The 22,201-nt window shown below is 47.0% G+C and overlaps 1 protein-coding gene across 1 annotated transcript in view; it reads left to right on the top strand.

The window, feature by feature from the left end:
- LOC124035830 (matrix metalloproteinase-15-like) overlaps window positions 1-22,201 on the top strand; it is a 26,311-nt gene extending 4,110 nt beyond the window's left edge. Inside the window, 11 exon segments of the mRNA XM_046349604.1 lie at window positions 3,046-3,194; window positions 3,627-3,749; window positions 3,843-3,994; window positions 3,997-4,149; window positions 9,210-9,371; window positions 9,766-9,871; window positions 9,988-10,135; window positions 13,800-13,938; window positions 15,669-15,819; window positions 16,095-16,213; window positions 16,512-22,201. Of these exon segments, the coding sequence (XP_046205560.1) occupies window positions 3,046-3,194; window positions 3,627-3,749; window positions 3,843-3,994; window positions 3,997-4,149; window positions 9,210-9,371; window positions 9,766-9,871; window positions 9,988-10,135; window positions 13,800-13,938; window positions 15,669-15,819; window positions 16,095-16,213; window positions 16,512-16,996 (1,887 nt within the window). The 3' untranslated portion in view covers window positions 16,997-22,201.

Raw genomic sequence — 22,201 nt, 5'->3', positions numbered from 1 at the left:
GTTTCAGAGTGAAAAGAGGGAGCGAGAGGGAGAAAGAGAGACCAGCATAGAGAAGGGGGAGGGGCTAGGGTTTATTAAATCTGCAGAACACAGGAGGCCGACTATATTGCTTCCTGAAACCCTATCTTTATCCCCAGTTTAACCCTTAACGTTGGCAGAGCCAGCCTCACTCTATTTCTGCTTATCCATGGAATCTGAAGCATGCCTACTCTCTGTATTCCAACCAGTTCCTTTGTGTTCCCTTGAGGTTGCCCGTCGCCATGGGTAAAAGCAAGCTTTCATCGCCATGGCAAGTGGTAATGAGTAGCCATGAGAACGGGAAATGCCATTAACCTCTAATGGTGACTGTCTTCCCTCCGGATCTCTCTCTCAGTTTTTTCTCTCTCTGGATCTCTGTCTCTCTTTCTCTTTCTTTCTCTCTCTCTGTTTCCATCTCTCTCTCTACTTTCTCTGTCTCGCTCTCTGTCTGTTTCCATCTCTGTTTCGCTCTCTCTCACAAGACACTCCCTTACAGAGGAGGACAGTGCCGGTGTGTATTTTTGATTTCCTCCCCTTGTCTCTCTCTCCTTCGTTTTTACTCTCTCTCTCTCTGCTGGAGGTTAGAACCAGAAGATGGCAGGCTACCAAGTCCAGGGAATAAAAGCATTCTCCATTTGTTAGTGTCTTGGCTGACATTGTGTGGGACACAGACACACACACACACAACCACACACACCGAGTGAGGCTCGTTTTACAATTCCTTGTGAATTGCTGGATTCAGGGCTCCTTTTGGAGCTGAAGGAGCTGCTGACAGGGTGGCTGATTGGACTGAAGGAAGTCAGGCACTTCACTCCCCCCTTGAACCATAGCCGTGCTTTGTATTCATTACAGATTATTCTTAAAGGGTAGGGTACAAAGCATTTTACTTTTTAAAAGGGTTCTTTCATATATCTATAATGTGGTGTAGCCTATTTCTCTGGTTCCAACGCCCTTCAATAAATACTCTCCCGAACTATGCCAGAGAGAATAGAAACCTGGTTGTTGTGTATTTTACAAGCTGGGATAATATATTTTCCGTCTTGTATGAACACACCCCTTCACCTCCTACAACCTCCAGAACCCCGGACTCCCAGATTGTGGGAATGTCTGTGTCCCACAGATAAGGGCTTATCTGGTAGATAAGGTGGATCCCACCTTAACCAACTATAAACCAGCCATTCTCCGCTTCCACCCATATCCAATGAAAATATAGGGAAAGTATCTGCCTGAATTTGTATGAAAGAGAGAGAGAAAAATATAGAATGAGGGAAGCAAAAAAGAGCCAGCCAGTAGGAGATTGAGAATGTGACAGGAAAGAGAGAGGAAGTTGATATGAGAGAATGAAGGGGAAGAAAGTAGGAGAGGCGGGAGAGAGTGTCTCTCTTCAAGGCTCTTCGTCAGCCGTGTTTCCAGAAGCAGCAACAGCAGCATGGGATCTGCGGGCTCCAGTTGGTGCCCTGGAGAAAGAGGGGTTTACATTCAGCCTGTGCCCAGAAACAGGGCCGGCTATTCAGTCCTGGTCCACAGCAGAGGGAGGGGACCACAAAGGCCAGTGTCTTCTATAAGCAGGGGGGTTGGAAGGGGGAGGTCATGCCAGCCAGAAACCAGAGGGAGCCCCAGCTACTCAGGCCTGGTTCTTAGCTAGAAGTGAAGTGGGCATTATAGCACTCCTCCCCCTCCTCTGCTCAGTCCAGTGCCTGCATGGTTGGGATAGGTCCACTTCTAATCACCCCCCTCCCGGTAATTCACAAATGTACTGCTCTGGGAGGAGGTGTGTCTTTCAGAGTTTCTCAAGATGTCCATGGTTGCTTGTGTGACAGGGTCAGAGATTGTTACTATTCTTGTGTAAATCATGTGGCCGCTTCGCGCACGCAGTCTCACAAGGCAGGCGTACAAATATCAGAGGAGTGACATCAACAAAAGTGTGGCCATTCACACATCTCCCTCCATGTGGCTTCTGATTTTTTACTAACAGATGGAAGTGGTGCAGAATGAGTCACGGCAGAGAGATAAAACATCTCACTGGATGTTCAATGGCTCTTTTGAAGATCAGGAAATGTATGCCATGTGCTGCCCGTGTCTCTTTTTCCTCACTGGTTCATGCACTGGGATTTATCATCTCTCGGACACAAACTGCTGTCAACGAAATGGTGTCCTAGCACAGCTGTTTTTAATCAAACTCAGAGATGCATAAAGTTAACCCGCTGTGTTAACCCTGCTCTCAATCACTAGCCCTGTTATTGCCTCCACATTGGTTACAGCAGGCAGGGCAGGGCGATGATTCAGCAACCACAGTATAGGGTTAATTGTGCTTATTACAGTATATGTGTGGGGGGCCTTCTTATGTAATTAGCACTAATTACATAATTAAAGATCAGTAGCCTCCTATACAGTAGCGTGGGCTTCAGAGAAAAGCCAACCCTGCCTCTCCTTATCCTTTAGCCTCTCAGGAATATCCCATCCGCTGAGGGTTGTGAGGGGTGGTCGTTTTGGTGCGCCTGGTTAGTTCCTGATCGCTCTCTTTCACGATGGTTTAGCTGATAGAGTTCCTCGCCCACCCTGTTGAGTGTCTCCATCTGTGGATATATCTGCCGTGACGCTCTGGCACAGCATGTGGTGGTATTATATACCCCTTTAACAGGTGGAACGGTCAATCTGAAGTCTGTGATTGTATCAGGTTTCTCCCTTCATGTCTTCCTCCCCCACACGGCAGTTACGCTGTTCTGTATGCCTATTAAGCTGCGTTTAGACAGGCAGCCCAATTCAGATCTTTTCTCCCCACTAAATTTCCTTTTGACGAATCAGATCAGCTCTGAAAAACATCTGATGTGATTGGTCATAAGACCAATTAGAATTGGGCTGCATGTGTAAACGAGTCCTTAGCAGTGTAAACTCTGTATAGTGTTAAGTTTCTCTCTCTCTCTCTCTCTCTCTCTCTCTCTCTCTCTCTCTCTCTCTCTCTCTCTCTCTCTCTCTCTCTCTCTCTCTCTCTCTCTCTCTCTCTCTCTCTCCCCCCCTCTCTCTCAGTCATGGCTGCGGATGTATGGCTACCTACCTCAGGCCAGCAGACAGATGTCCACCATGCGGTCAGCTCACACCCTTTCCAATGCCGTCAGCGACATGCAGCGTTTCTACGGCCTGCAGGTCACCGGCGCGATGGACCACGGCACGGTGACGTATGTCACACTTCCTTCCCTGTTGTGGTCTGTCGTTACTCCCATTGCTGCCATCCTAATGCTCCCGAACCAGACCCCTCTCTCTCTGATGCCTATGGGGTCCAATCATGTCAATGGATTCATTTCCTAGTTTGTAATGGATCTGTGCAGTTTGAGGGAGACGGAAGGATTTGAGCTTTGGAGTGATAAGTTAATAGGAGTGTGAGGTGGTCTGGTCTGAGGTGTAGATAGCAAAACCCCAACAGGGAGCAATGTCTTCCTATCTTTAGGGGCGGCCTATCTTGAACCCACAGATCAGTTACTGCACATAAAACGCATGAACTTTTCAATGGTACAGCACCTGGGCTGGTATCACGGGCAGTGTATCTCATAAAACCTCAGTGTGACACTGTATAGAGGAGTGGGGAGTGTAACCCTGACGTCCTCCCCTAGAGCCATGCAGAGGCCGCGCTGTGGAGTCCCAGACAAGTTTGGGGGTCAGATCAAGACCAACGTTCGGCGGAAACGTTATGCACTCACTGGCCACAAATGGAACAAGAGCCACCTCACCTACAGGTAAATAACAGGATTTACTTCTTCTTGGTCAATCTTAATCTATAACCAAATTCCAAATGAGTTTTCATTTGGATTCCTCGTCTTCCCTTGCAGTATACAGAACTACACACCAAAGATCGGGGAGTACAACTCGTATGAGGCCATCCGTAGGGCCTTCAAGGTGTGGCAGAAGGTGACCCCGCTGACCTTCGATGAGATCCCCTACCAGGAGATCAAATATGGCCGCAGGAAGGAGCCTGACATCATGATCTTTTTGCCTCGGGTTTCCACGGAGACAGCTCACCCTTCGATGGCGAGGGCGGGTTCCTGGCCCACGCCTACTTCCCTGGTCCTGGTATGGGCGGTGATACTCACTTTGACTCTGATGAGCCGTGGACCATCGGCAATGGGAACTTACAAGGTAGGTGATGCATGTGGATGGACACCAGTCTCTCGAGCTCTACACCAGAACCATTACATCTTGAACATTCTTCTGAATTAAACGCAGCGTCCCTGCTTTCCTCACTCCTCACCTACTTCAGCTGGTCTTTTCCTACCTTCCACTTGTTCAACCATAGTTGCCATGACAAACCACATTTGTTGACATTTTTTGCAGCTTTACTCCGCCGTTACCTCCATTAAACTTCAAAATTAGATGGATGACGTCATACTGCTCTTACAGCTCCCACCGGCTTCCAAAGCCGTGTTTTAAGGAATGGTAGTATTCTTTTTTTTCGAAATCCGACCTTTTTTATACTTTCAATCATTAACCAAATGGGTGTTTTGCCCAGAGGGATCTTGGTGAGTAACGGAGGGTTTTTCCTGCCTTGTGGAGGTGAACGTTGTCATTTCCTGAGCCAGTCAGAGCAGAGGCAGATGGCAGATGATTGGTAATGCTTGGTGAGGTCAGGAGAGTAGGAGGTGTTACTCAACAGATCACAGAGAAGTCTAAATGCCACAGCGAGGTTGTTGAGGTATTTCCACATTGGGAGACCGGTTTTTAAGTTGACCCTGTCTTTAACACCGTTGCATCCTCATGTAGCCTGGTTCTTTTAAACTCTCTGACACATTACTTTTAACGGCCTTTTAAACCACGACAATTCTAAAAGTAAAGGTCAACTAAGTCTTCGTGGCACATGAAGGACATTGTTGGCAAAGATTAAACACACTTGACAAGTGTTGTGGTTATTACACACTGATAGCTAACCAAGCTGCAAGTCTATTCATTAGGCTCATAGACAGGGTTATGTGTTCATTTTAGTGAGGAGGAAGACAGATAAGTTTGCTCCTCTGTGAGCCACGTGGTTGTCAGGGTTACCTTACAGAGCCTTCTTTCTTCCTATCTCTCTCTCTCTCTCTCCCTTTCTTTCTCTGTATCCTGTTGTATATTTTTAGAGTCACATGAATGTGCTGATTCCCCACTAAGTCACAGATTGTGGTTGGAGGAAAAGTTGGAAGGTGAGAGCATGAAGCTGACAAAAGGAGGAATGCTGAACATATCAACTTCCTCAGATGACAGAAGCTATGACATAATGTAGTACCACACGATGCTGTCTGTCAGTATAATAGAGCGATCCCTACAGTCACCTCACCAACCACCCTCAGCCTTAATTTCAGGCAAGATGGTCCACAGATCAGTTCAAAGGTCAATCAAAACTGGAAAAGAATCATGTGTCATTCGCTGGGAAAGTACTATGCTAAAACTTTGAACCAACTTCAAAGGGGAACCTATAGGTTACAGTAGGTCAATTCAATTCAAGGCAATTTTTGTGTGAGTGTCCACAGGATGTTCTTTGTGGAGGGCGGTTGAAGTGGCGGTCACTATGTCTCTGTTGCAGTGACAGTGCGTCACTGTCAGTCTGTCTGGTACAACGGCAGGCTTTGATTGGGGTAGGAGGAGTGCGTGTCTTGATGCTTATCAGAAGACATTAGACGTTAGATCAGCCACTTTATCTACAGAAAGCACCATTAAAAACCCTCAACAAGCACATTTTTGTCCATTGACTTCATAACCCCAATGGGAGGATCTTACTGTCTGAACGTGTGGACTACTGCCCCAACACCATGTAGTCTCAGTTAGAATGAGGTAACTGCGTTCCTCACTTGGCCAGCACTTGGGACCAATAACCAGGATCAAAATGGGAAAACCCCTTGACTTCCCCCCCAAAACCCCAGCCCCATCTACAACCCAAGACCCAGCTTCAATCCAAGTCCCAGCTCCAACCCCAGCCCCACCTCTAACCCCAGCCCCACCTCCAACCAACCCCCAGCTCCAGCCCCACCTCCAACCCAATCCCCAGGTCTAGCTCCACCTCCAATCCCAGCCCCACCTCCAACCCCAGCCCCACCTCCAACCCAATCCCCAGCTCTAACCCCAGCTCCAGCCCCACCTCCAACCCAATCCCCAGGTTCAACCCCAGGTCTAGCTCCAACCCACCCCCAGCTCCAACTCCAGGTCCAGCTCCAACCCACCCCCAGCTCCAACCCCAGGTCCAGCTCCAACCCCAGGTCCAGCTCCAACCCTTCCCCAGCTCCAACCCTAGCGCCAGCTCCAACCTAGGCTCAAGCCCCAACCCAACCCCAGTTCCAACCCCAGGTCCAGCTCCAAATAACCCCAGGTCCAACTCCAGGTCCAGCTCCAACCCACCCCCAGCTCCAACCCCAGGTCCAGCTCCAACACAAGCCCCAGCTCCAACCCCACCCCCAGCTCCAACCCCAGGTCCAGCTCCAACACAATCCCCAGCTCCAACCCCAGGTCCAGCTCCAAACCCAGGTCCAGCTCCCACCCACCCCCAGCTCCAACCCCAGGTCCAGCTCCAACCCTCCGCCAGCTCCAACCCCAGGTCCAGCTCCAACCCTTCCCCAGCTCCAACCCTAGCACCAGCTCCAACCCTAGCACCAGCTCCAACCTAAGCTCAAGCCCCAACCCCAGGCCCAGCTCCAACCCATCCCCAGCTCCAACCCACCCCAGCTCCAACCCTCCCCCAGCTCCAACCCTAGCACCAGCTCCAACCTAAGCTCAAACCTCAACCCCAGCCCAGCTCCAGCCCACCCCAGCTCCAACCCTCCCCCAGCTCCAACACTAGCGCCAGCACCAACCTAAGCTCAAGCCCCAACCCCAGGTCCAGCTCCAACCTAAGCTCAAGCCCCAACCCCAGGTCCAGCTCCAACCTAAGCTCAAGCCCCAACCCCAGGTCCAGCTCCAACCTAAGCTCAAGCCTCCAGTATTTATGCTGCAGTAGTTTATGTGTCGGGGGGCTGGGGTCAGTTTGTTTATCTGGAGTACTTCTCCTGTCCTATTCAGGTGTCCTGTGTGAATCTAAGTGTGCGTTCTCTAATTCTCTCCTTCTCTCTTTCTTTCGCTCTCTCGGAGGACCTGAGCCCTAGGACCATGCCCCAGGACTACCTGACATGATGACTCCTTGCTGTCCCCAGTCCACCTGGCCATGCTGCTGCTCCAGTTTCAACTGGCCTGGGCCCTAGGACCATGTCCCAGGACTACCTGACATGAGGACTCCTTGCTGTCCCCAGTCCACCTGGCCATGCTCCTGCTCCAGTTTCAACTGTTCTGCCTTACTATTATTCAACCATGCTGGTCATTTATGAACATTTGAACATCTTGGCCACGTTCTGTTATAATCTCCACCCGGCACAGCCAGAAGAGGACTGGCCACCCCACATATGCTCTCTCTAATTCTCTCTTTCTTTCTCTCTCTCGGAGGACCTGAGCCCTAGGACCGTGCCCCAGGACTACCTGACATGATGGCTCCTTGCTGTCCCCAGTCCACCTGACTGTGCTGCTGCTCCAGTTTCAACTGTTCTGCCTTATTATTATTTGACCATGCTGGTCATTTATGAACATTTGAACATCTTGGTCATGTTCTGTTATAATCTCTACCCGGCACAGCCAGAAGAGGACTGGCCACCCCACATAGCCCGGTTCCTCTCTAGGTTTCTTCCTAGGTTTTGGCCTTTCTAGGGAGTTTTTCCTAGCCACCGTGCTTTTACACCTGCATTGTTTGCTGTTTGGGGTTTTAGGCTGGGTTTCTGTACAGCACTTTGAGATATCAGCTGATGTACGAAGGGCTATATAAATAAATTTGATTTGATTTGAAGCCTCAACTCCAGGTCCAGCTCCAACCTAAGCTCAAGCCCCAACCCCAGGTCCAGCTCCAACCTAAGCTCAAGCCCCAACCCCAGGTCCAGCTCCAACCTAAGCTCAAGCCCCAACTCCAGGTCCAGCTCCAACCTAAGCTCAAGCCCCAACCCCAGGTCCAGCTCCAACCTAAGCTCAAGCCCCAACTCCAGGTCCAGCTCCAACCTAAGCTCAAGCCCCAACCCCAGGTCCAGCTCCAACCTAAGCTCAAGCCCCAACCCCAGGTCCAGCTCCAACCTAAGCTCAAGCCCCAACCCCAGGTCCAGCTCCAACCTAAGCTCAAGCACCAACCCCAGGTCCAGCTCCAACCTAAGCTCAAGCCCCAACCCCAGGTCCAGCTCCAACCTAAACTCAAGCCCCAACCCCAGGTCCAGCTCTAACCTAAACTCAAGCCCCAACCCCAGGTCCAGCTCCAACCTAAGCTCAAGCCCCAACCCCAGGTCCAGCTCCAACCTAAGCTCAAGCCCCAACCCCAGGTCCAGCTCTAACCTAAGCTCAAGCCCCAACCCCAGGTCCAGCTCCAACCTAAGCTCAAGCCCCAACCCCAGGTCCAGCTCCAACCCCAGGTCCAGCTCCAACCCAACCCCAGGTCCAACCCAGGTCCAGCTCCAACCTAAGCTCAAGCCCCAACCCCAGGTCCAGCTTCAACCCAACCCCAGGTCCAACCCCAGGTCCAGCTCCAACCCAACCCCAGGTCCAACCCAGGTCCAGCTCCAACCCAACCCCAGGTCCAGATCCAACCCAACCCCAGGTCCAACCCCAGGTCCAGCTCCAACCCAACCCCAACCCAACCCCAGGTCCAGCTCCAACCTAAGCTCAAGCCCTAACCCAACCCCAGCACTGAGCTTTCTATTTTAGACGCATTATTTTGGAAGCCATGAACAGTACATGTCTGTATTTCATTCAGTTACATAAGTATACACTACTAGCTTGTAATGTTTCCAGTGCCGTTTGTAGCATTAATTAATGAAGTGTTCTGGCTCCTGAACCAACACACGGTTAGTTAGAGGATGAATAAAGACACATTGTGTGAGATGCCGCCTGAATGGCTTGTTCCACTCGTTGTCTGCCATTCCCCCTTTTGAGGAAACCGTCTAACTCCGTTAACACTTCCTGCTTGTGGTCACAGCTCAAGTGTCAGTGGTGTTACACAAGGGGACTTCTCACTTTATTCACTCACTGTCTATTTTAGGTTTAGTCGTGACGAGGTTTATACTTCTTAAGTGCCTTGAGTATGATAATGACTATCCTTCTCTCTCTCGCTCTCTCTCTCTCTCTCTCGCTCTGTCTCTTTCTATATTCTATATCACTCTCTTCTCTCTCAGGTAATGATCTGTTCCTTGTTGCGGTACATGAGCTGGGCCATGCCCTGGGCCTGGAACACTCCAACAACCCAATGGCCATCATGGCTCCTTTCTACCAGTGGATGGAAACGGACGACTTTCAACTGCCCGAGGATGACCTCAGAGGAATACAACAGATATATGGTGAGTTGGCCCTCCATAACAAAACTACTGGTGTATGGACCTGAAAATTTTGACTGTAAGAGCTTTGGTTTTCAGTGTTTTAGTCTGTTTGGGCACTGCAGTATAACTGTATAAGAGTGGGGGGGGTTCCAGCTCAGGGCACCCCTGTGATTAGAACCCTGATTTGAGTTGGAGTAGTCAGAGGTCTGTGTTTCCACTACATTCCTCCTGGAAAATCAGCCTACTGACTCACATATCCACTTATCTAGCTTGGGCAAAACCAGGACACAGCTACCAATTATGAGATCAGTTGGAGGACAAATCTCTGAGCCCTTGATTTCCTTTTAGTATTTTTGAGTGGAGAGTAACCTCTAACTGCTTTTCTTTAATGCGTTTATCACTTTATTTTCTGCAGGTCAGCCAGACGGTACACCCACCCAGGCTCTTCCCACTGTCACTCCTCGCCGGCCAGCCCAGCCAGACCCCAAACCCCCCAACTCTCCACCCAACTCTCCCCCCAAGTCACCCCCCAAGTCACCCCCAACTCTCCACCCAACTCTCCCCCAAGTCACCCCCAACTCTCCCCCAACTCTCCACCCAAGTCACCACCCAACTCTCCTCCCAACACTCCGCCCAGATCTCCCCCTAACTCTCCCCCCAACGCCCCACCCCGGAAGCCAGACAATCCCCACACGACTGACCGCCCGGACCACTATGGCCCAAACATCTGTGAAGGAAACTTCGACGCGGTCACCATGCTCAGGGGAGAGATGTTTGTGTTCAAGGTGAGGACCTCAGACTGCCCCCACACACACATGAGATGAGTTGATTCAGTCTCAGTGCTGCTGCTAGGGACTGATGCTCTTGGATGGCTGCATGACCTACCTGCTGTCACTAGCTGGCTACCACCTGGTTACTCTGCCATGCACCTTAGAGGCTGCTGCCCTATGTACATACTGAAGTCTTGGAATACGGGTCACTTTAATAATGATTGCATACTGTTTAATCCACTTCATATGTATATACTGTATTCTAGTCAAGGCCTATCCTATTTAACTATAGCTGTACATATACTATTCTTCAGATATACTACATATTCTATCCATATATATATATAACTTTTTAGAATTGTGTGTATTATTGTGTGTATTATTGTGTATTGTTGGATATTACTGCACTGTTGGAGCTAGGCACACAAGAATTTCGCTACAGCCGCAATAGCATCTGCTAAATATGTGACCAATAAAATGTGATTGGATTTGATCTAGTAGGTAATTTGATCAAAGGCTGCTCGTATTGCAGCCAGTGAGCGTGATAACCATGATGCTGTCTGTCTGTGTCTCTCACTAATGCAGTAAAAGCTGCTATCCCCAGGTTAGGAGCATCTGGAGAGCCTTATGGGAAGGTGGATCAGGGCCTGGGTTCAATTGGGCCCTAAGCATGTTGTAAAACCCCAGAGCCGTTCTATTTTATGACATGGAGCCCCGTAAAGAGGAGAGGAGCAGCCCTCTCTAGGTCTCAGTTGTGCCTGAACAACTGCAGGACCAACCAGTCCAGCTGTGGAGATGGCTCTCGTTTGAACCATTTGTTAGGCCATTTGCCAACAGCTGGAGAGAATTTCACTGTTTATGCTTCAGTTGAGGTGGTCAACACTTCTCTTTCAATGAAAAGAGCCGGTGCTTGACTTGGGCAGGAGCTCGCCGGAGCTGAGTACCGGCACATAAAATGTTCTACTGCTTGAGCTCCTGCATTACTTATAGAATATTAGCTCAAAAGTACTGTGGAGCTCCTGCACTAATTATAGAATATTAGCTCAAAAGTACTGTGGAGCTCCTGCACTACTTATAGAATATTAGCTCAAAAGTACTGTGGAGCTGCTGCACTACTTATAGAATATTAGCTCAAAAGTATGGTGGAGCTCCTGCACTACTTATAGAATATTAGCTCAAAAGTACTGTGGAGCTCCTGCACTACTTATAGAATATTAGCTCAAAAGTACTGTGGAGCTCCTGCACTACTTGTAGAATATTAGCTAAAAAGTACTGTGGTCCTTCTGTAGCTCAGTTGGTAGAGCATGGCGCTTGTAACGCCAGGGTAGTGGGTTCGATTCCCGGGACCACCCATACGTAGAATGTATGCACACATGACTGTAAGTCGCTTTGGATAAAAGCGTCTGCTAAATGGCATATTATTATTATTATTATTATAATATTATTATTATTATTATTATTATTATTGTTCCTCTTATAGAATATTATCTCAAAAGTACTGTGGAGCTCCTGCACTACTTATAGAATATTAGCTCAAAAGTACTGTGGAGCTCCTGCACTACTTATAGAATATTAGCTCAAAAGTACTGTGGAGCTCCTGCACTACTTATAGAATATTAGCTCAAAAGTACTGTGGAGCTCATGTTACTCTTATAGAATATTATCTCAAAGGTACTGTGGAGCTCCTGCACTACTTATAGAATATTATCTCAAAAGTACTGTGGAGCTCCTGCACCTACCTACATGTAAATAAAAACAATACCCAAAATGAGTGCCGGCACCTATTTCAGTCCAAGTCAAGCACTCTCACTCTACTGAACTTGGAGTTGGATGTCTCTTTTTCCCACAAACTGCCATTTGCCCTGACTTCAGTTATCTGTCCCTCACCAACTGTCTCTGTGGGAGAGAGCGGAGGGGGTGTACGCTACAGGCAGCATAGAGTTGAAGGGGTGTGACGAAAAGAGTCATCTTTGACTGTGCTGTGCTCTTTTGTCATCGGGCTTTATTTGAAGTACACATGCATTAGATTACGATCGACTGTAAAGTCACAAAGCCATCTCCTGCTAATGCCCTCAGCCTATTTTAGGAAAGGTACCATCAAGCCCAGACTGTCTCTGACATTGAGCAGTGTTCATAGTAAATACTATCTGGTCAGTTCTCTTTTCTCTTGTCCGCCAGTGAGGCTCCACAGTCAGTACATTTGACTAGTGGGGGTGGGCTTTTTTCAGAATCGTAATTACACTTCTGTTATCCTCTTCTCTTCCTGCCTCTCCATGTTCACAGAAGATTGGAGTAGATTGGATGCAGGGCAGGTCTGCTTTAAATTATGTTCTGTTCACTAACAGGCTGCGCTCCCCGCTTCAAGGACAAAGACAAGAGCTGCTGCCACGAAGATGCAACTCTTAGCTTTTACCATTAATGCTGACAGCCAATGCTATTAACTTACCACTAATGAATGAGCGTGCAGATCTGTGAGGTCATTTTTGGAAAGCACTCCTAGGCCTACACTGAGAGGGCGATTTCCCTCTTGTACCGTTTCAGACATGTTTTGTGCTGACTTAAAACAAACAGAGCAGTTCGACCAGTTTAACTACTTTATATAAGTCCTACTCGTAAAAGGCTCCTCATGCAACATGCAGCATGCCCAAACCAGTTCCCACAGTAATTGGACATGCGATCTGCTCAGTGCTGTGGTCGTGGGTATTAATAGCCTTCAAGCATTAGTTATTTCATTGTCCGTTCTGGCAGGCTTGTCATGTAGTGCAGGCATTCGGATGCGCTTGGGATCCCGACCACCCAGCAGCAGGCTTCTCCTGAACCCCAAACTCTGCTGGAACAGAGCCTGTGTTGAAGTCGGGTGACAGAGAGAGTACGGGCTAGAAGCTGTTTCCCTCACCTTTTAAATGGAACTTGAATGTGCCCTCTCTTTCTATAGACGGGACCCTACCCTCTCTTTTAGATACCGCAGAGTGTGCCGTGGTGGTGAAATGAAAAGGGGGGAGTGTGTGGCGTGGAGAAGGGTAGGGGGGTTAGTGGATGTAGAGGAGGGGGGCTGGGTGTTAGAACAGACGGTTTCATTTTAGAGGCCCTTGGCTGCGTTCCTGGGTCTGGTTTAGATATTAGACAGATATCTGAAGTCATCTCAAGGTCTGGGCCTGAGCCAAAGAGATGGAGGGAATGTGATGGTCAAGCTCGGACGCCCACCGCACCATGTGACTAGGGACTTACTGAGGACACACTGAGTGAGAGAGAGAGAGAGGGAGAGTGCGTGTGTGCGGGGATGTTTATGTAGTGTATGCGTACGTTATTGAAGTATTTCTCCTATTGATTGATCCAAACTGTTGAACGTAACTGTCAAGACTTCCTCCTCCAGGCAATGTGCTAAACAGGCTCTGATAGAGAGGGGATGTTCAGGAACTACCAGGCACGTGGCCCATCATGTTTGGCACTCTCTGTTCCTCTCTCCCATACGGCTCTACAATTTATGGTTTGCATGATGGTACTAAACTGCTGATACTCAGTGCTGTGTCCATATCTGGCATGCAGGCAGCAGCTCCCAGCTAGGTCTGGAGCTCCAGAGAGCATGTCACAGGCAGGGTCACAGGTTAGAGGTCATGCTGAGCATTAGAGCTCCAGTGGATGTGCCATCTAACGGCTCTCCCCGCTCTTTTTCTGACAGGGTCGCTGGTTCTGGAGGGTGCGGAGGAACAGGGTGCTGGACAACTACCCAATGCCCATTGGTCACTTCTGGAGGGGACTGCCTGGGGACATCGATGCAGCCTACGAGAGACACGATGGGAAATTTGTCTTCTTTAAAGGTTTTTGTTCTCTCCTAATCGTTGTACCTCACGTGCACGCACACGTAAGACTATAGGCTAGCGCACGCACACATGCACACGCAGTTAGTCATTGTTGTTTTTGAAATGAGGGTTAAACAGAAGAGAAATAGTTCAACTCAGAGGACCGAAACTGTGTTTGTTTATGTGTTGAAGTAGCAGAAAAACAACTGAACGCTTTGGTTACACTGTAATGAAGCAATGTTGCTGATACTAAAATAGATTCACAAACATTGTTTCAGTCCTCTGTGTGTATTTGCTTGTATTTTCTTTTCACGCCAGTGTGCCTTGGAGCCGAAACCTAAAGCTGTTAGTATTTTCCACATTACTATTTAATTACAGTTTAGTAGTGAGTAAACATTGCTAGTTCCACATTAACACTTATTTTTGCAGACAATAAGTGTTCCTTGATCTCCACGTTCACTTCAGCTTGGAGCCCCAAATGTATTGTAACCCCGGATAATATATTATGGACAAACGGTCTTTGATAGAAGAGATGATGTTTCTGTCGAAATGGAAAAGATAATGACATCGTTAAGTTAAAATGGGAGGACTGGAGATCCCTAGAGTTTTGTGCTAAAATGCAATCGGATTGGGCTAGACAGGAGATCTCCATGGTGGCAGTGAATGCTCATTGGCTCGAGCTGTAATCCTCCCCAGACCTCCTCATTCGGTCACAACTACCTCTTTCCTCCCTGCACCGTTGCCATAGAAACCGTCCCATGTCCACTAACATTTAGGTTTTTCACTTAAATTCTGGATCATTTTCCCTCATTATATTGACATAAAAAGAGCTTGCGCTGCTATAATGCATTCTCCCAGAACTCATTGCAGCTTTCTATTGATTCTCCCCCCCCACCTCCTCCCCAATTGATAAACCACACATAATAATATCCTTAGGAGAACCAACACAATATGATTTGTCAGTAGAGGTTATTATAGATCCCGCTGGCATCTCTTTGTTCCATGGGTTTTGTAACCAGAAACAGTGAAAGACAGATGGAGGTAGTGAAACCGCTTTTTGGGGATACATTTGAGGCTGTAGTTCTTTAAGACAGCTGGCTCGCCCTAAAGAAAGTCTCCAGGGCAAGTGATGTCATTGGCAAGGCCTTCTGAAATTTGGAAGACAGCCATAGGAAAGAAACTAAGGGACAAAAAAGTTGGCCTGCCACATCTGGCAGATGTGAGTGAGAGAGTTGCATCAGCCGTTTGTTTCCAGATGCTGACTGCAAAGGTTTTTGTTTTCAATGAAAAGCTGGGCCAGGAGAACAGAAAGCAGGGCATGCGGATGGTGCCTCTGTGTCTAACATACTGTAAAACAATAAAAAACGACTCGCCATGTCCTCAACATTTCCACTCAAACCACTTCAAATGCATTATATCTAACCAAAGCTGCGCATAAACGCAATTTCACTCTCTATAATGTCTGTTATTGGCGCATGCTAGCCAGCGAATAAACAAGACCGTAATGTAACGGCAGGTTAACAGTTTCCATAGCGATCTCCGGGATGATGAGTGGTAGTTGTTGGAAAGGGAAAGTCCCTATGCATTGCTCCACAAAGGACCGTTAACCACAAATGCCTTTCTCCTTCCCTGCTGAATTATTATGTCCCACCCAATATCTGTCCTCCCTTTTCTGTCATCTCCGTGATGTATGTTCCCCCACATCACTGTACTTCTCCTCTCCTCCCCCTCCTCTCCTCCACCTGTAGGGAATAAGTACTGGCTGTTCAGGGAGGCAAACCTGGAGCCTGGTTACCCCCAGGAGCTGACAGACTACGGCAGGGACATCCCCTATGACAAGATAGAGACAGCCATCTGGTGGGAACCATCAGGTTTCACATACTTCTTCAAAGGAGACTGGTAAGGAAGGGACCTTTTCCACGTTTGACAGATGGGAGTTTCCATCATGTGTTTACTACTGTAAATGGTCTTCTATTGTTTTGGCTTTGGAATATGTTTTTGCACGATTACGATTGTATGATCTCTTGGCATGTAACGATGTGGCGTCATCTCTTTTGTGCTGACTGCTTTGGCTTAGAAGAGACATACACTCTGAGTTCTATATGAATGCCTGATTTAACATAGACGCTGAATAGGGGTTTGACATACTGTTATTCTCTCCCTCTCGTCTCTAGGTACTGGCGCTTTAATGAACAGTCCCGTGCAGTCGACAAGGACTACCCCAAGCCAATCAGTGTGTGGGGCTCTGCGGTCCCGTCCTCTCCCAAGGGGGCTTTCCTCAGCGATGATGGAGGTGAGAGAGGCGAGAGGGTGGCCAGGAAAATGCCAGTAATGAACACTCTGAACAAAGGAGAAGGGTGGGTCTGGTCAATAAGAGAGAGAGAGGGGGCTTAGTGTAGGCAATATGAGCTGAGTAGGGACAAAAGTGACATCTTGAAAGGATGAAGAAAAAGACAACGTTTTTTTGGCTGTCTTTCTTTCCCCCAGAACTGTTCTCTATTTACTGTCTCACTCAATGCCGTGGATAAGTATTTGATTATCATAACAGCGTATTTAGTACTTAACATCTTGCCCCTGTCTTTCCTTCACAGCTTATACATATTTCTACAAGGGATCCAAATACTGGAAGTTTGACAACCACAGGATGAAGAGTGAGCCGGGCTACCCTAAATCCATCCTGAGGGACTTCATGGGCTGCAGTGTGGACCTGGACCCAGACAGAGACGGGGACGCCGACGCAGGCCGCAAGGTCCCCGACGTGGATCGCCCGCCCTTCAACCCTGATGCAGGCCGGGACAAAGACAAGGAGAAGGACAAGGAGCGGGACAAGGATCGAGACCGCACCAACGATGTAGACTATAAGGACGAGAGAGAAGAGAAGACCAACGAGGTGGACGTGGTGCTGAAGATCGACGAGAGCGAGACGCGCACTATGAACATCATCATGGTGACAGTACCCCTGGTCCTGGTGCTGTGCATCCTGGGACTGATCTACGCCATCATCAACACACTGAAGAGGAAAGGAGCTCCCAAACTGCTGGTCCACTGCAAACGCTCCATGCAGGACTGGGTGTGACCTCTGACCCACTTACTAACCCCCCCACCTGAATCCTATCCTCGTTCCTCCATCTTCTCATCCAAAACATGGTAGTAGAGACATAAGTGCAAATACGTACACACATATGCATACACACACTCACACACACAGCAAACATAAACACATACTCCTAACTCGTCCCCCTCCCATGGTGCTCTCCCCAATGAGTTGACTGTAGTCTATTTATATCAGAACGTTTGCACATTGTTTTTTGTTTTTGTTTGGTTCATATTGTGTGAGTCTCTTTTTTTTCTAAACCAGGAAGTGTCTGCATTATTCTCTCTCTCTCCGCCCCGTTACAGGGGGTTTCTCTGAGAAAACTTCCATCTGGTTCTTGGATTAACCTTTGAAAGGGAAACAGAGACAAAACAGAGCGATAGAGAGAGACGGCAGCGCAGAATGAAGGGAGTGAAGGAGGTTTGATTCTGTGAAAAGCAGAGAGCCACCCCTTCCACTCCTCCTCCCATCTCCTCCCTCACTCAGGACTCCTTCAGCTGAAGCAGGCCTACTGCAGGTCAGGTATCAACAGGAGAGAGAACAGTGTAAACAGTGTCACTTTTTGAACTGCAACTCACCCAATGCTTTTTATCACTACACCTTCCATGTTGAACAGCCACTAACTGAACTTTTGGTTTTCTCATCTGTTTTTAATTCAAGGGCACCATGGATGATATTGGAAATGTTGTCCATACTTTATAGACAACTTTCACAAACGTTTGGGTTATTCAACCAAACATGGTCCCGTGGTGCCTCTTTCATTTCGAACCTTGTTTCGGTCCTATTAAACCGTGGCAATGAGAGTTTGAGTTGTTATGATAGGGAAGGGTTGGAAAAGAAAGGCGCTTCTTTCCCAAAAAATGTAAGACAAAGGCAATTCACTGTGAAATGACTTTGTGTGGGACTTGAGGGAGCAGTTGCGGTACTGAGGAAGGAGAGAGACGGGGTATTGAATGAATATCCACTGGGCAAAATCTGGTTGAATCAATGTTGTTTCCACGTCATTTCAATGTGATGATGTTGAATCAATGTGGGAAACTGATTGGATTTGCAAAAAGTTATCAACGTAAGGGAATCTAATTTTAAAATTTTCCCACCAAACTTTTAACCTAAATCCAATCCAGCTAGCACATTCTGAACGAAGCCAAACGATTTTTAAACGTTCTGAGAATGTAAGTGAACATTTAGCCTGTTCTGGGAACGTTCATTTTTAGGTTGCTGGGAGGATGCGAGAACATTTTACTATGGTTCCCTGACAGTTTTCCTGTGAGGTTTTGTTCATGTCCTGAGAATGGAAATTATAGGTTATTTGAAGGTAATTAAATAAACTTCTGGGAATAATACTTTTAATACCACTGCTAGCTTAGGTTAACTGTTTTGAACTCCAAGCACAGATAGGACACATGTTAATTCATCTTCTTATGATTAGGAACTTATGATCTTCTGCTCTCTATCCATGGAATTAGTCCATTGATGCTGAGAACGGAGTGTGTATGTTTTTAAATAACATTCTTACATTTACATTTACATTTAAGTCATTTAGCAGACGCTCTTATCCAGAGCGACTTACAAATCTTAGAACGTTCTTTGAACGTTACCAATGTTTTCTTGTGGTTTTTATGGAACCTTTTCTTAATGTTTCTGAGAACATGACTTTAAATAGAACCATGAGAAAACCTGTAGAAAAAGTCCTTCAGAAGTACTGAAATTCTCACAGAAGAACTTTATTTCGTTTCGTTCTCTGATCGTTCTGAGAACATGGCTTTAAATAGAACCATGAGGAAACCTATAGCTAATGTTATGATGCAGTACTGAAATTCCAACCTAAGAAACATGGTTATCAGAACGTTGTGTGCTAGCTGGGTACCCCGCACCATTCCCAGAACATTGTGAGAAGGTTTTATGCAAAAATAACCATAGGACAACCACACTCTCACCAAGCTCTAAGAAACATATGGTTCTCAGAACATTATGTGCAAGCTGGGAATGACATGCTGAAATGTTTTGTTGATTTAATGTTGAATTGAAGTTAGTTGATAACTCAACCAAAATTAAATCAAAACTAGAGTTTGAAATAACGTCTGTGCATAAGAGATTGACTAATGCTTTTAATCTGAGAAATATTTGGAACAAATGATACTTCAGCCTCCACTGAAATGTATTAATAAATATAATTCAAGTAATGTACCACACAATGAGCCCTCTCTCTGTAATACCCTCTCACCTAGATTTAAATAGATTGGAGGGCCTCTCTCGCTCTCTCTCTCGCTGAGCTTGTTCTAGAGAGTTAGTCCTCTGAACATACAGCTAATCCTCTCATTTAAAAACAGCAGGTGTTTTAAAATATTGTTCAACCCCAGCCTTGGGTCTTAAGCCTTCTCTGTACCAAAGCAGGCTTCTTTTAATTTTCTGAGAGGTCCAAACAGAGAGACAGACTTTACCAGAGAGGGAGAAGGGGGACAAGAGAGGGCGTGAGAGGCTAGAGATCTACTAAAAGAGTTCAAACACAGAAACCTTATCTGTTAAGTATTAGGGAAGGCTTACGGTCTGTTCCTGGATTGTGTTACCCAGATGTTGGTGATTGTCGGAAGGGGTTGGGAAGGCTGCAGGGCAGGTTGAGTGAGAGACCAGAGGTCCCTTCCTACAGCTGAGTAGGGCAGTAGGAGGAGTGAGGGAGAGGAGCTCACTGGGGACCCTTATTGGCACTGTGTCATACTGTATGACCCACATTCACTAGCTCCAGAGAAGGAACTGTGGAGTCTATTCTGATACCAAAGGGAAATAGTAGCATGCAGTGTATGTGACCTCTTTATTTCTCACATTGTTATGTATTCCCTATGCTCTTCTCTTCGACCATTAAGGCCCATGTACAGTACACATACGTCAAATAGTTTTGCTAGCAGCCCTCTAAAGATACTGAGAAAGGTGTTGCTGTAAAGTAGAGATAGGTCATTTTATACTCATATACCTGACAGGTTTCGCTGTTTACCATCTGTCAAACAGTAGTTGTGATGAGCATGTCTGTCTGAGGCATTGACGGGGGTAGGGGGGGGGTGTAGAGAGGATGCCGTGAGATGCTCCCATAATACCACTGAGATGGCGGATGGCCAGTTAAAAGGGCTATTATAAATATTCTTGACAGCGGAGAGGAATCACAGTCATGAGACGTCCTGCGTGTGTCAGTGATGGATCCCGCTCGATGGGGTTGCTAGGAGACCAACTCCGTCCCATTGCCCTCTCATTGTGCTGCGAGGTTGAGAGAGGAGTTAATCAGAGGTAAAAGCCTTCCCTCTCTCTTCAACCCCCTGCCTCCCCCACCCGTCCCCATCCACCCACCCATCCTGTCCAAATCAATGGGAACTCACCATCAGCAGGCCTAGAAGGTATCTGGACACACTCAAAAAATGCTCACTCATTGTCTGAGACACAGTCCATGCCTTACTGGCTCTCTTTATCTGGGATAGCTCGTATCTTTGTGCCTGTGTGGAGTAGACTATCTCTGCGAGATCCAGGCCGTAGTGGCCTATGTGGCTGTTTGTGTTCCTAGTATGTCTATCTCTTAGTGTGGATTTATTTTACAACTGTTTCCCGGTGTGTCTGAGACGTCTCCCCAATAAGACACTGTAGTCCCCAACAATGCCTGCCTAAGAACTAGCTCGAGCAGATGCAACAGAAATGTGGGAAATTTCACAAAGGATATGCCTGCTTGAAGTAAACTAGAGCCTTTAAAAGAGCACTCTGGGATTGGGTCCAAGACTGCTTAGTTTTGTTTAACATTTCTTTCTTTCTCATGCAATGCAAAATACAGCAATGAAAAATACAGTTATGAAATATTATGTCAGGGAATGATTGAGGTATCAACACTCTGTGTGTATGTGTTTTGTGTGAGTATGTATATTTTTGAGTGCTATTACTCTGTATTCTCCTTATAGCCTTATAGTAATAACTTCTTCCTCTCGCTCTGTTGAACACCACTCTACTCTTCTGTGCTGGTCTGGTCCTCTCTGAAGCCCGTCTAGGCCCGGCCTTGGCCCCAGGGGGACTGTAACAATGGGCTCTCTCACAAAGTGCAGCATTGTCCTCCATGCTGTCATTGCTCCAGCCCAGAAGGAAGGCAGGCTGAGCCCTAGGCCAGGATCGGGAAGCTTCCTTTCTTTCTTTCTTTCTTTCTTTCTTCCTTCCTTCCTCCCACAATCCCACTCTCTCCCAACCCCACAGCTCTGTCCTGGTCAGGGAGGGAGCAGAGCAGCCAAGGCAGTCTGATGTTTTATATCCAAGATAGAGAGGAACACAGCAGACTATGTTCATTCTATATATTCCATTAGTTGTTGTTTGTGGTCAGTGCATTTCACAGGCATCCTGTACAGTTGCTTCATATCATGTCTCACAGTTAACCACTAGCTTGACAAAATTGTTTTGTTATTCATTGCAAACAACAACCACACAGGATGCCAAACTGATCTTTATAGGGAGAAAGAGAGATATGTTAGAAAGAGGACATGGAAGACATGTCAACAGAAAGGGGTTCAGTTTGATCCTTGCTTTCAATTTCTCAGTCCTCTGTTAGATGTTTGTCAGATCCAGAGGTTGGTGGGAAGATGATCGATGCGCTTTGACTTGAGTCTCGATGCCTCAGCTCCAGACACACTCAGTGGGTGTGCATCCCTATCCCAGAGCACATCTCACCTTACTCACTCAGCTGAGCCTGATCAACTGAAACCACATGCTATTAACTCTCAACTGACATACGGTAGACTGCTCCTCCCAGATCCTTGGAAAACCAGGCAACTAAAAGCCTACCAGGCTATGGCATCGCAGCGTTACATCTCGCAAATGTTTTAAAAACGTTACAGAAATGTTGTGTGAAAGTTACTACCCGGGCAATGCTTCAGTGAGTTCGTTTTTTTTTTCAAACCTCACCACACCTATTAACATTGATGGGATGAAAGTAAAAAGTTAATTTGTCTGTATGATTATCATGATTATTTGTAATATTAATTTAGAATTTTTCTTTGAACTCCGTATGATTCTTTTTGTACTTTGAATAACATTCCGTATGTGTTTTTATTTTATTTTGCTGTAGAAAGTGAAGATTTTATACATTTGTGTTGTGTGTTCACCTCTTGTTGAGTGTGTTGACTATCCATGCTGGACATGTACACAATAAAATGCTCTAAAAACAAAGAA

The sequence above is a fragment of the Oncorhynchus gorbuscha genome, linkage group LG05 (genome assembly GCF_021184085.1).
Source record: "Oncorhynchus gorbuscha isolate QuinsamMale2020 ecotype Even-year linkage group LG05, OgorEven_v1.0, whole genome shotgun sequence".
Classification (NCBI taxonomy): Eukaryota; Metazoa; Chordata; class Actinopteri; order Salmoniformes; family Salmonidae; genus Oncorhynchus; species Oncorhynchus gorbuscha.
This window is presented reverse-complemented; position numbering and strand designations above follow the sequence as displayed.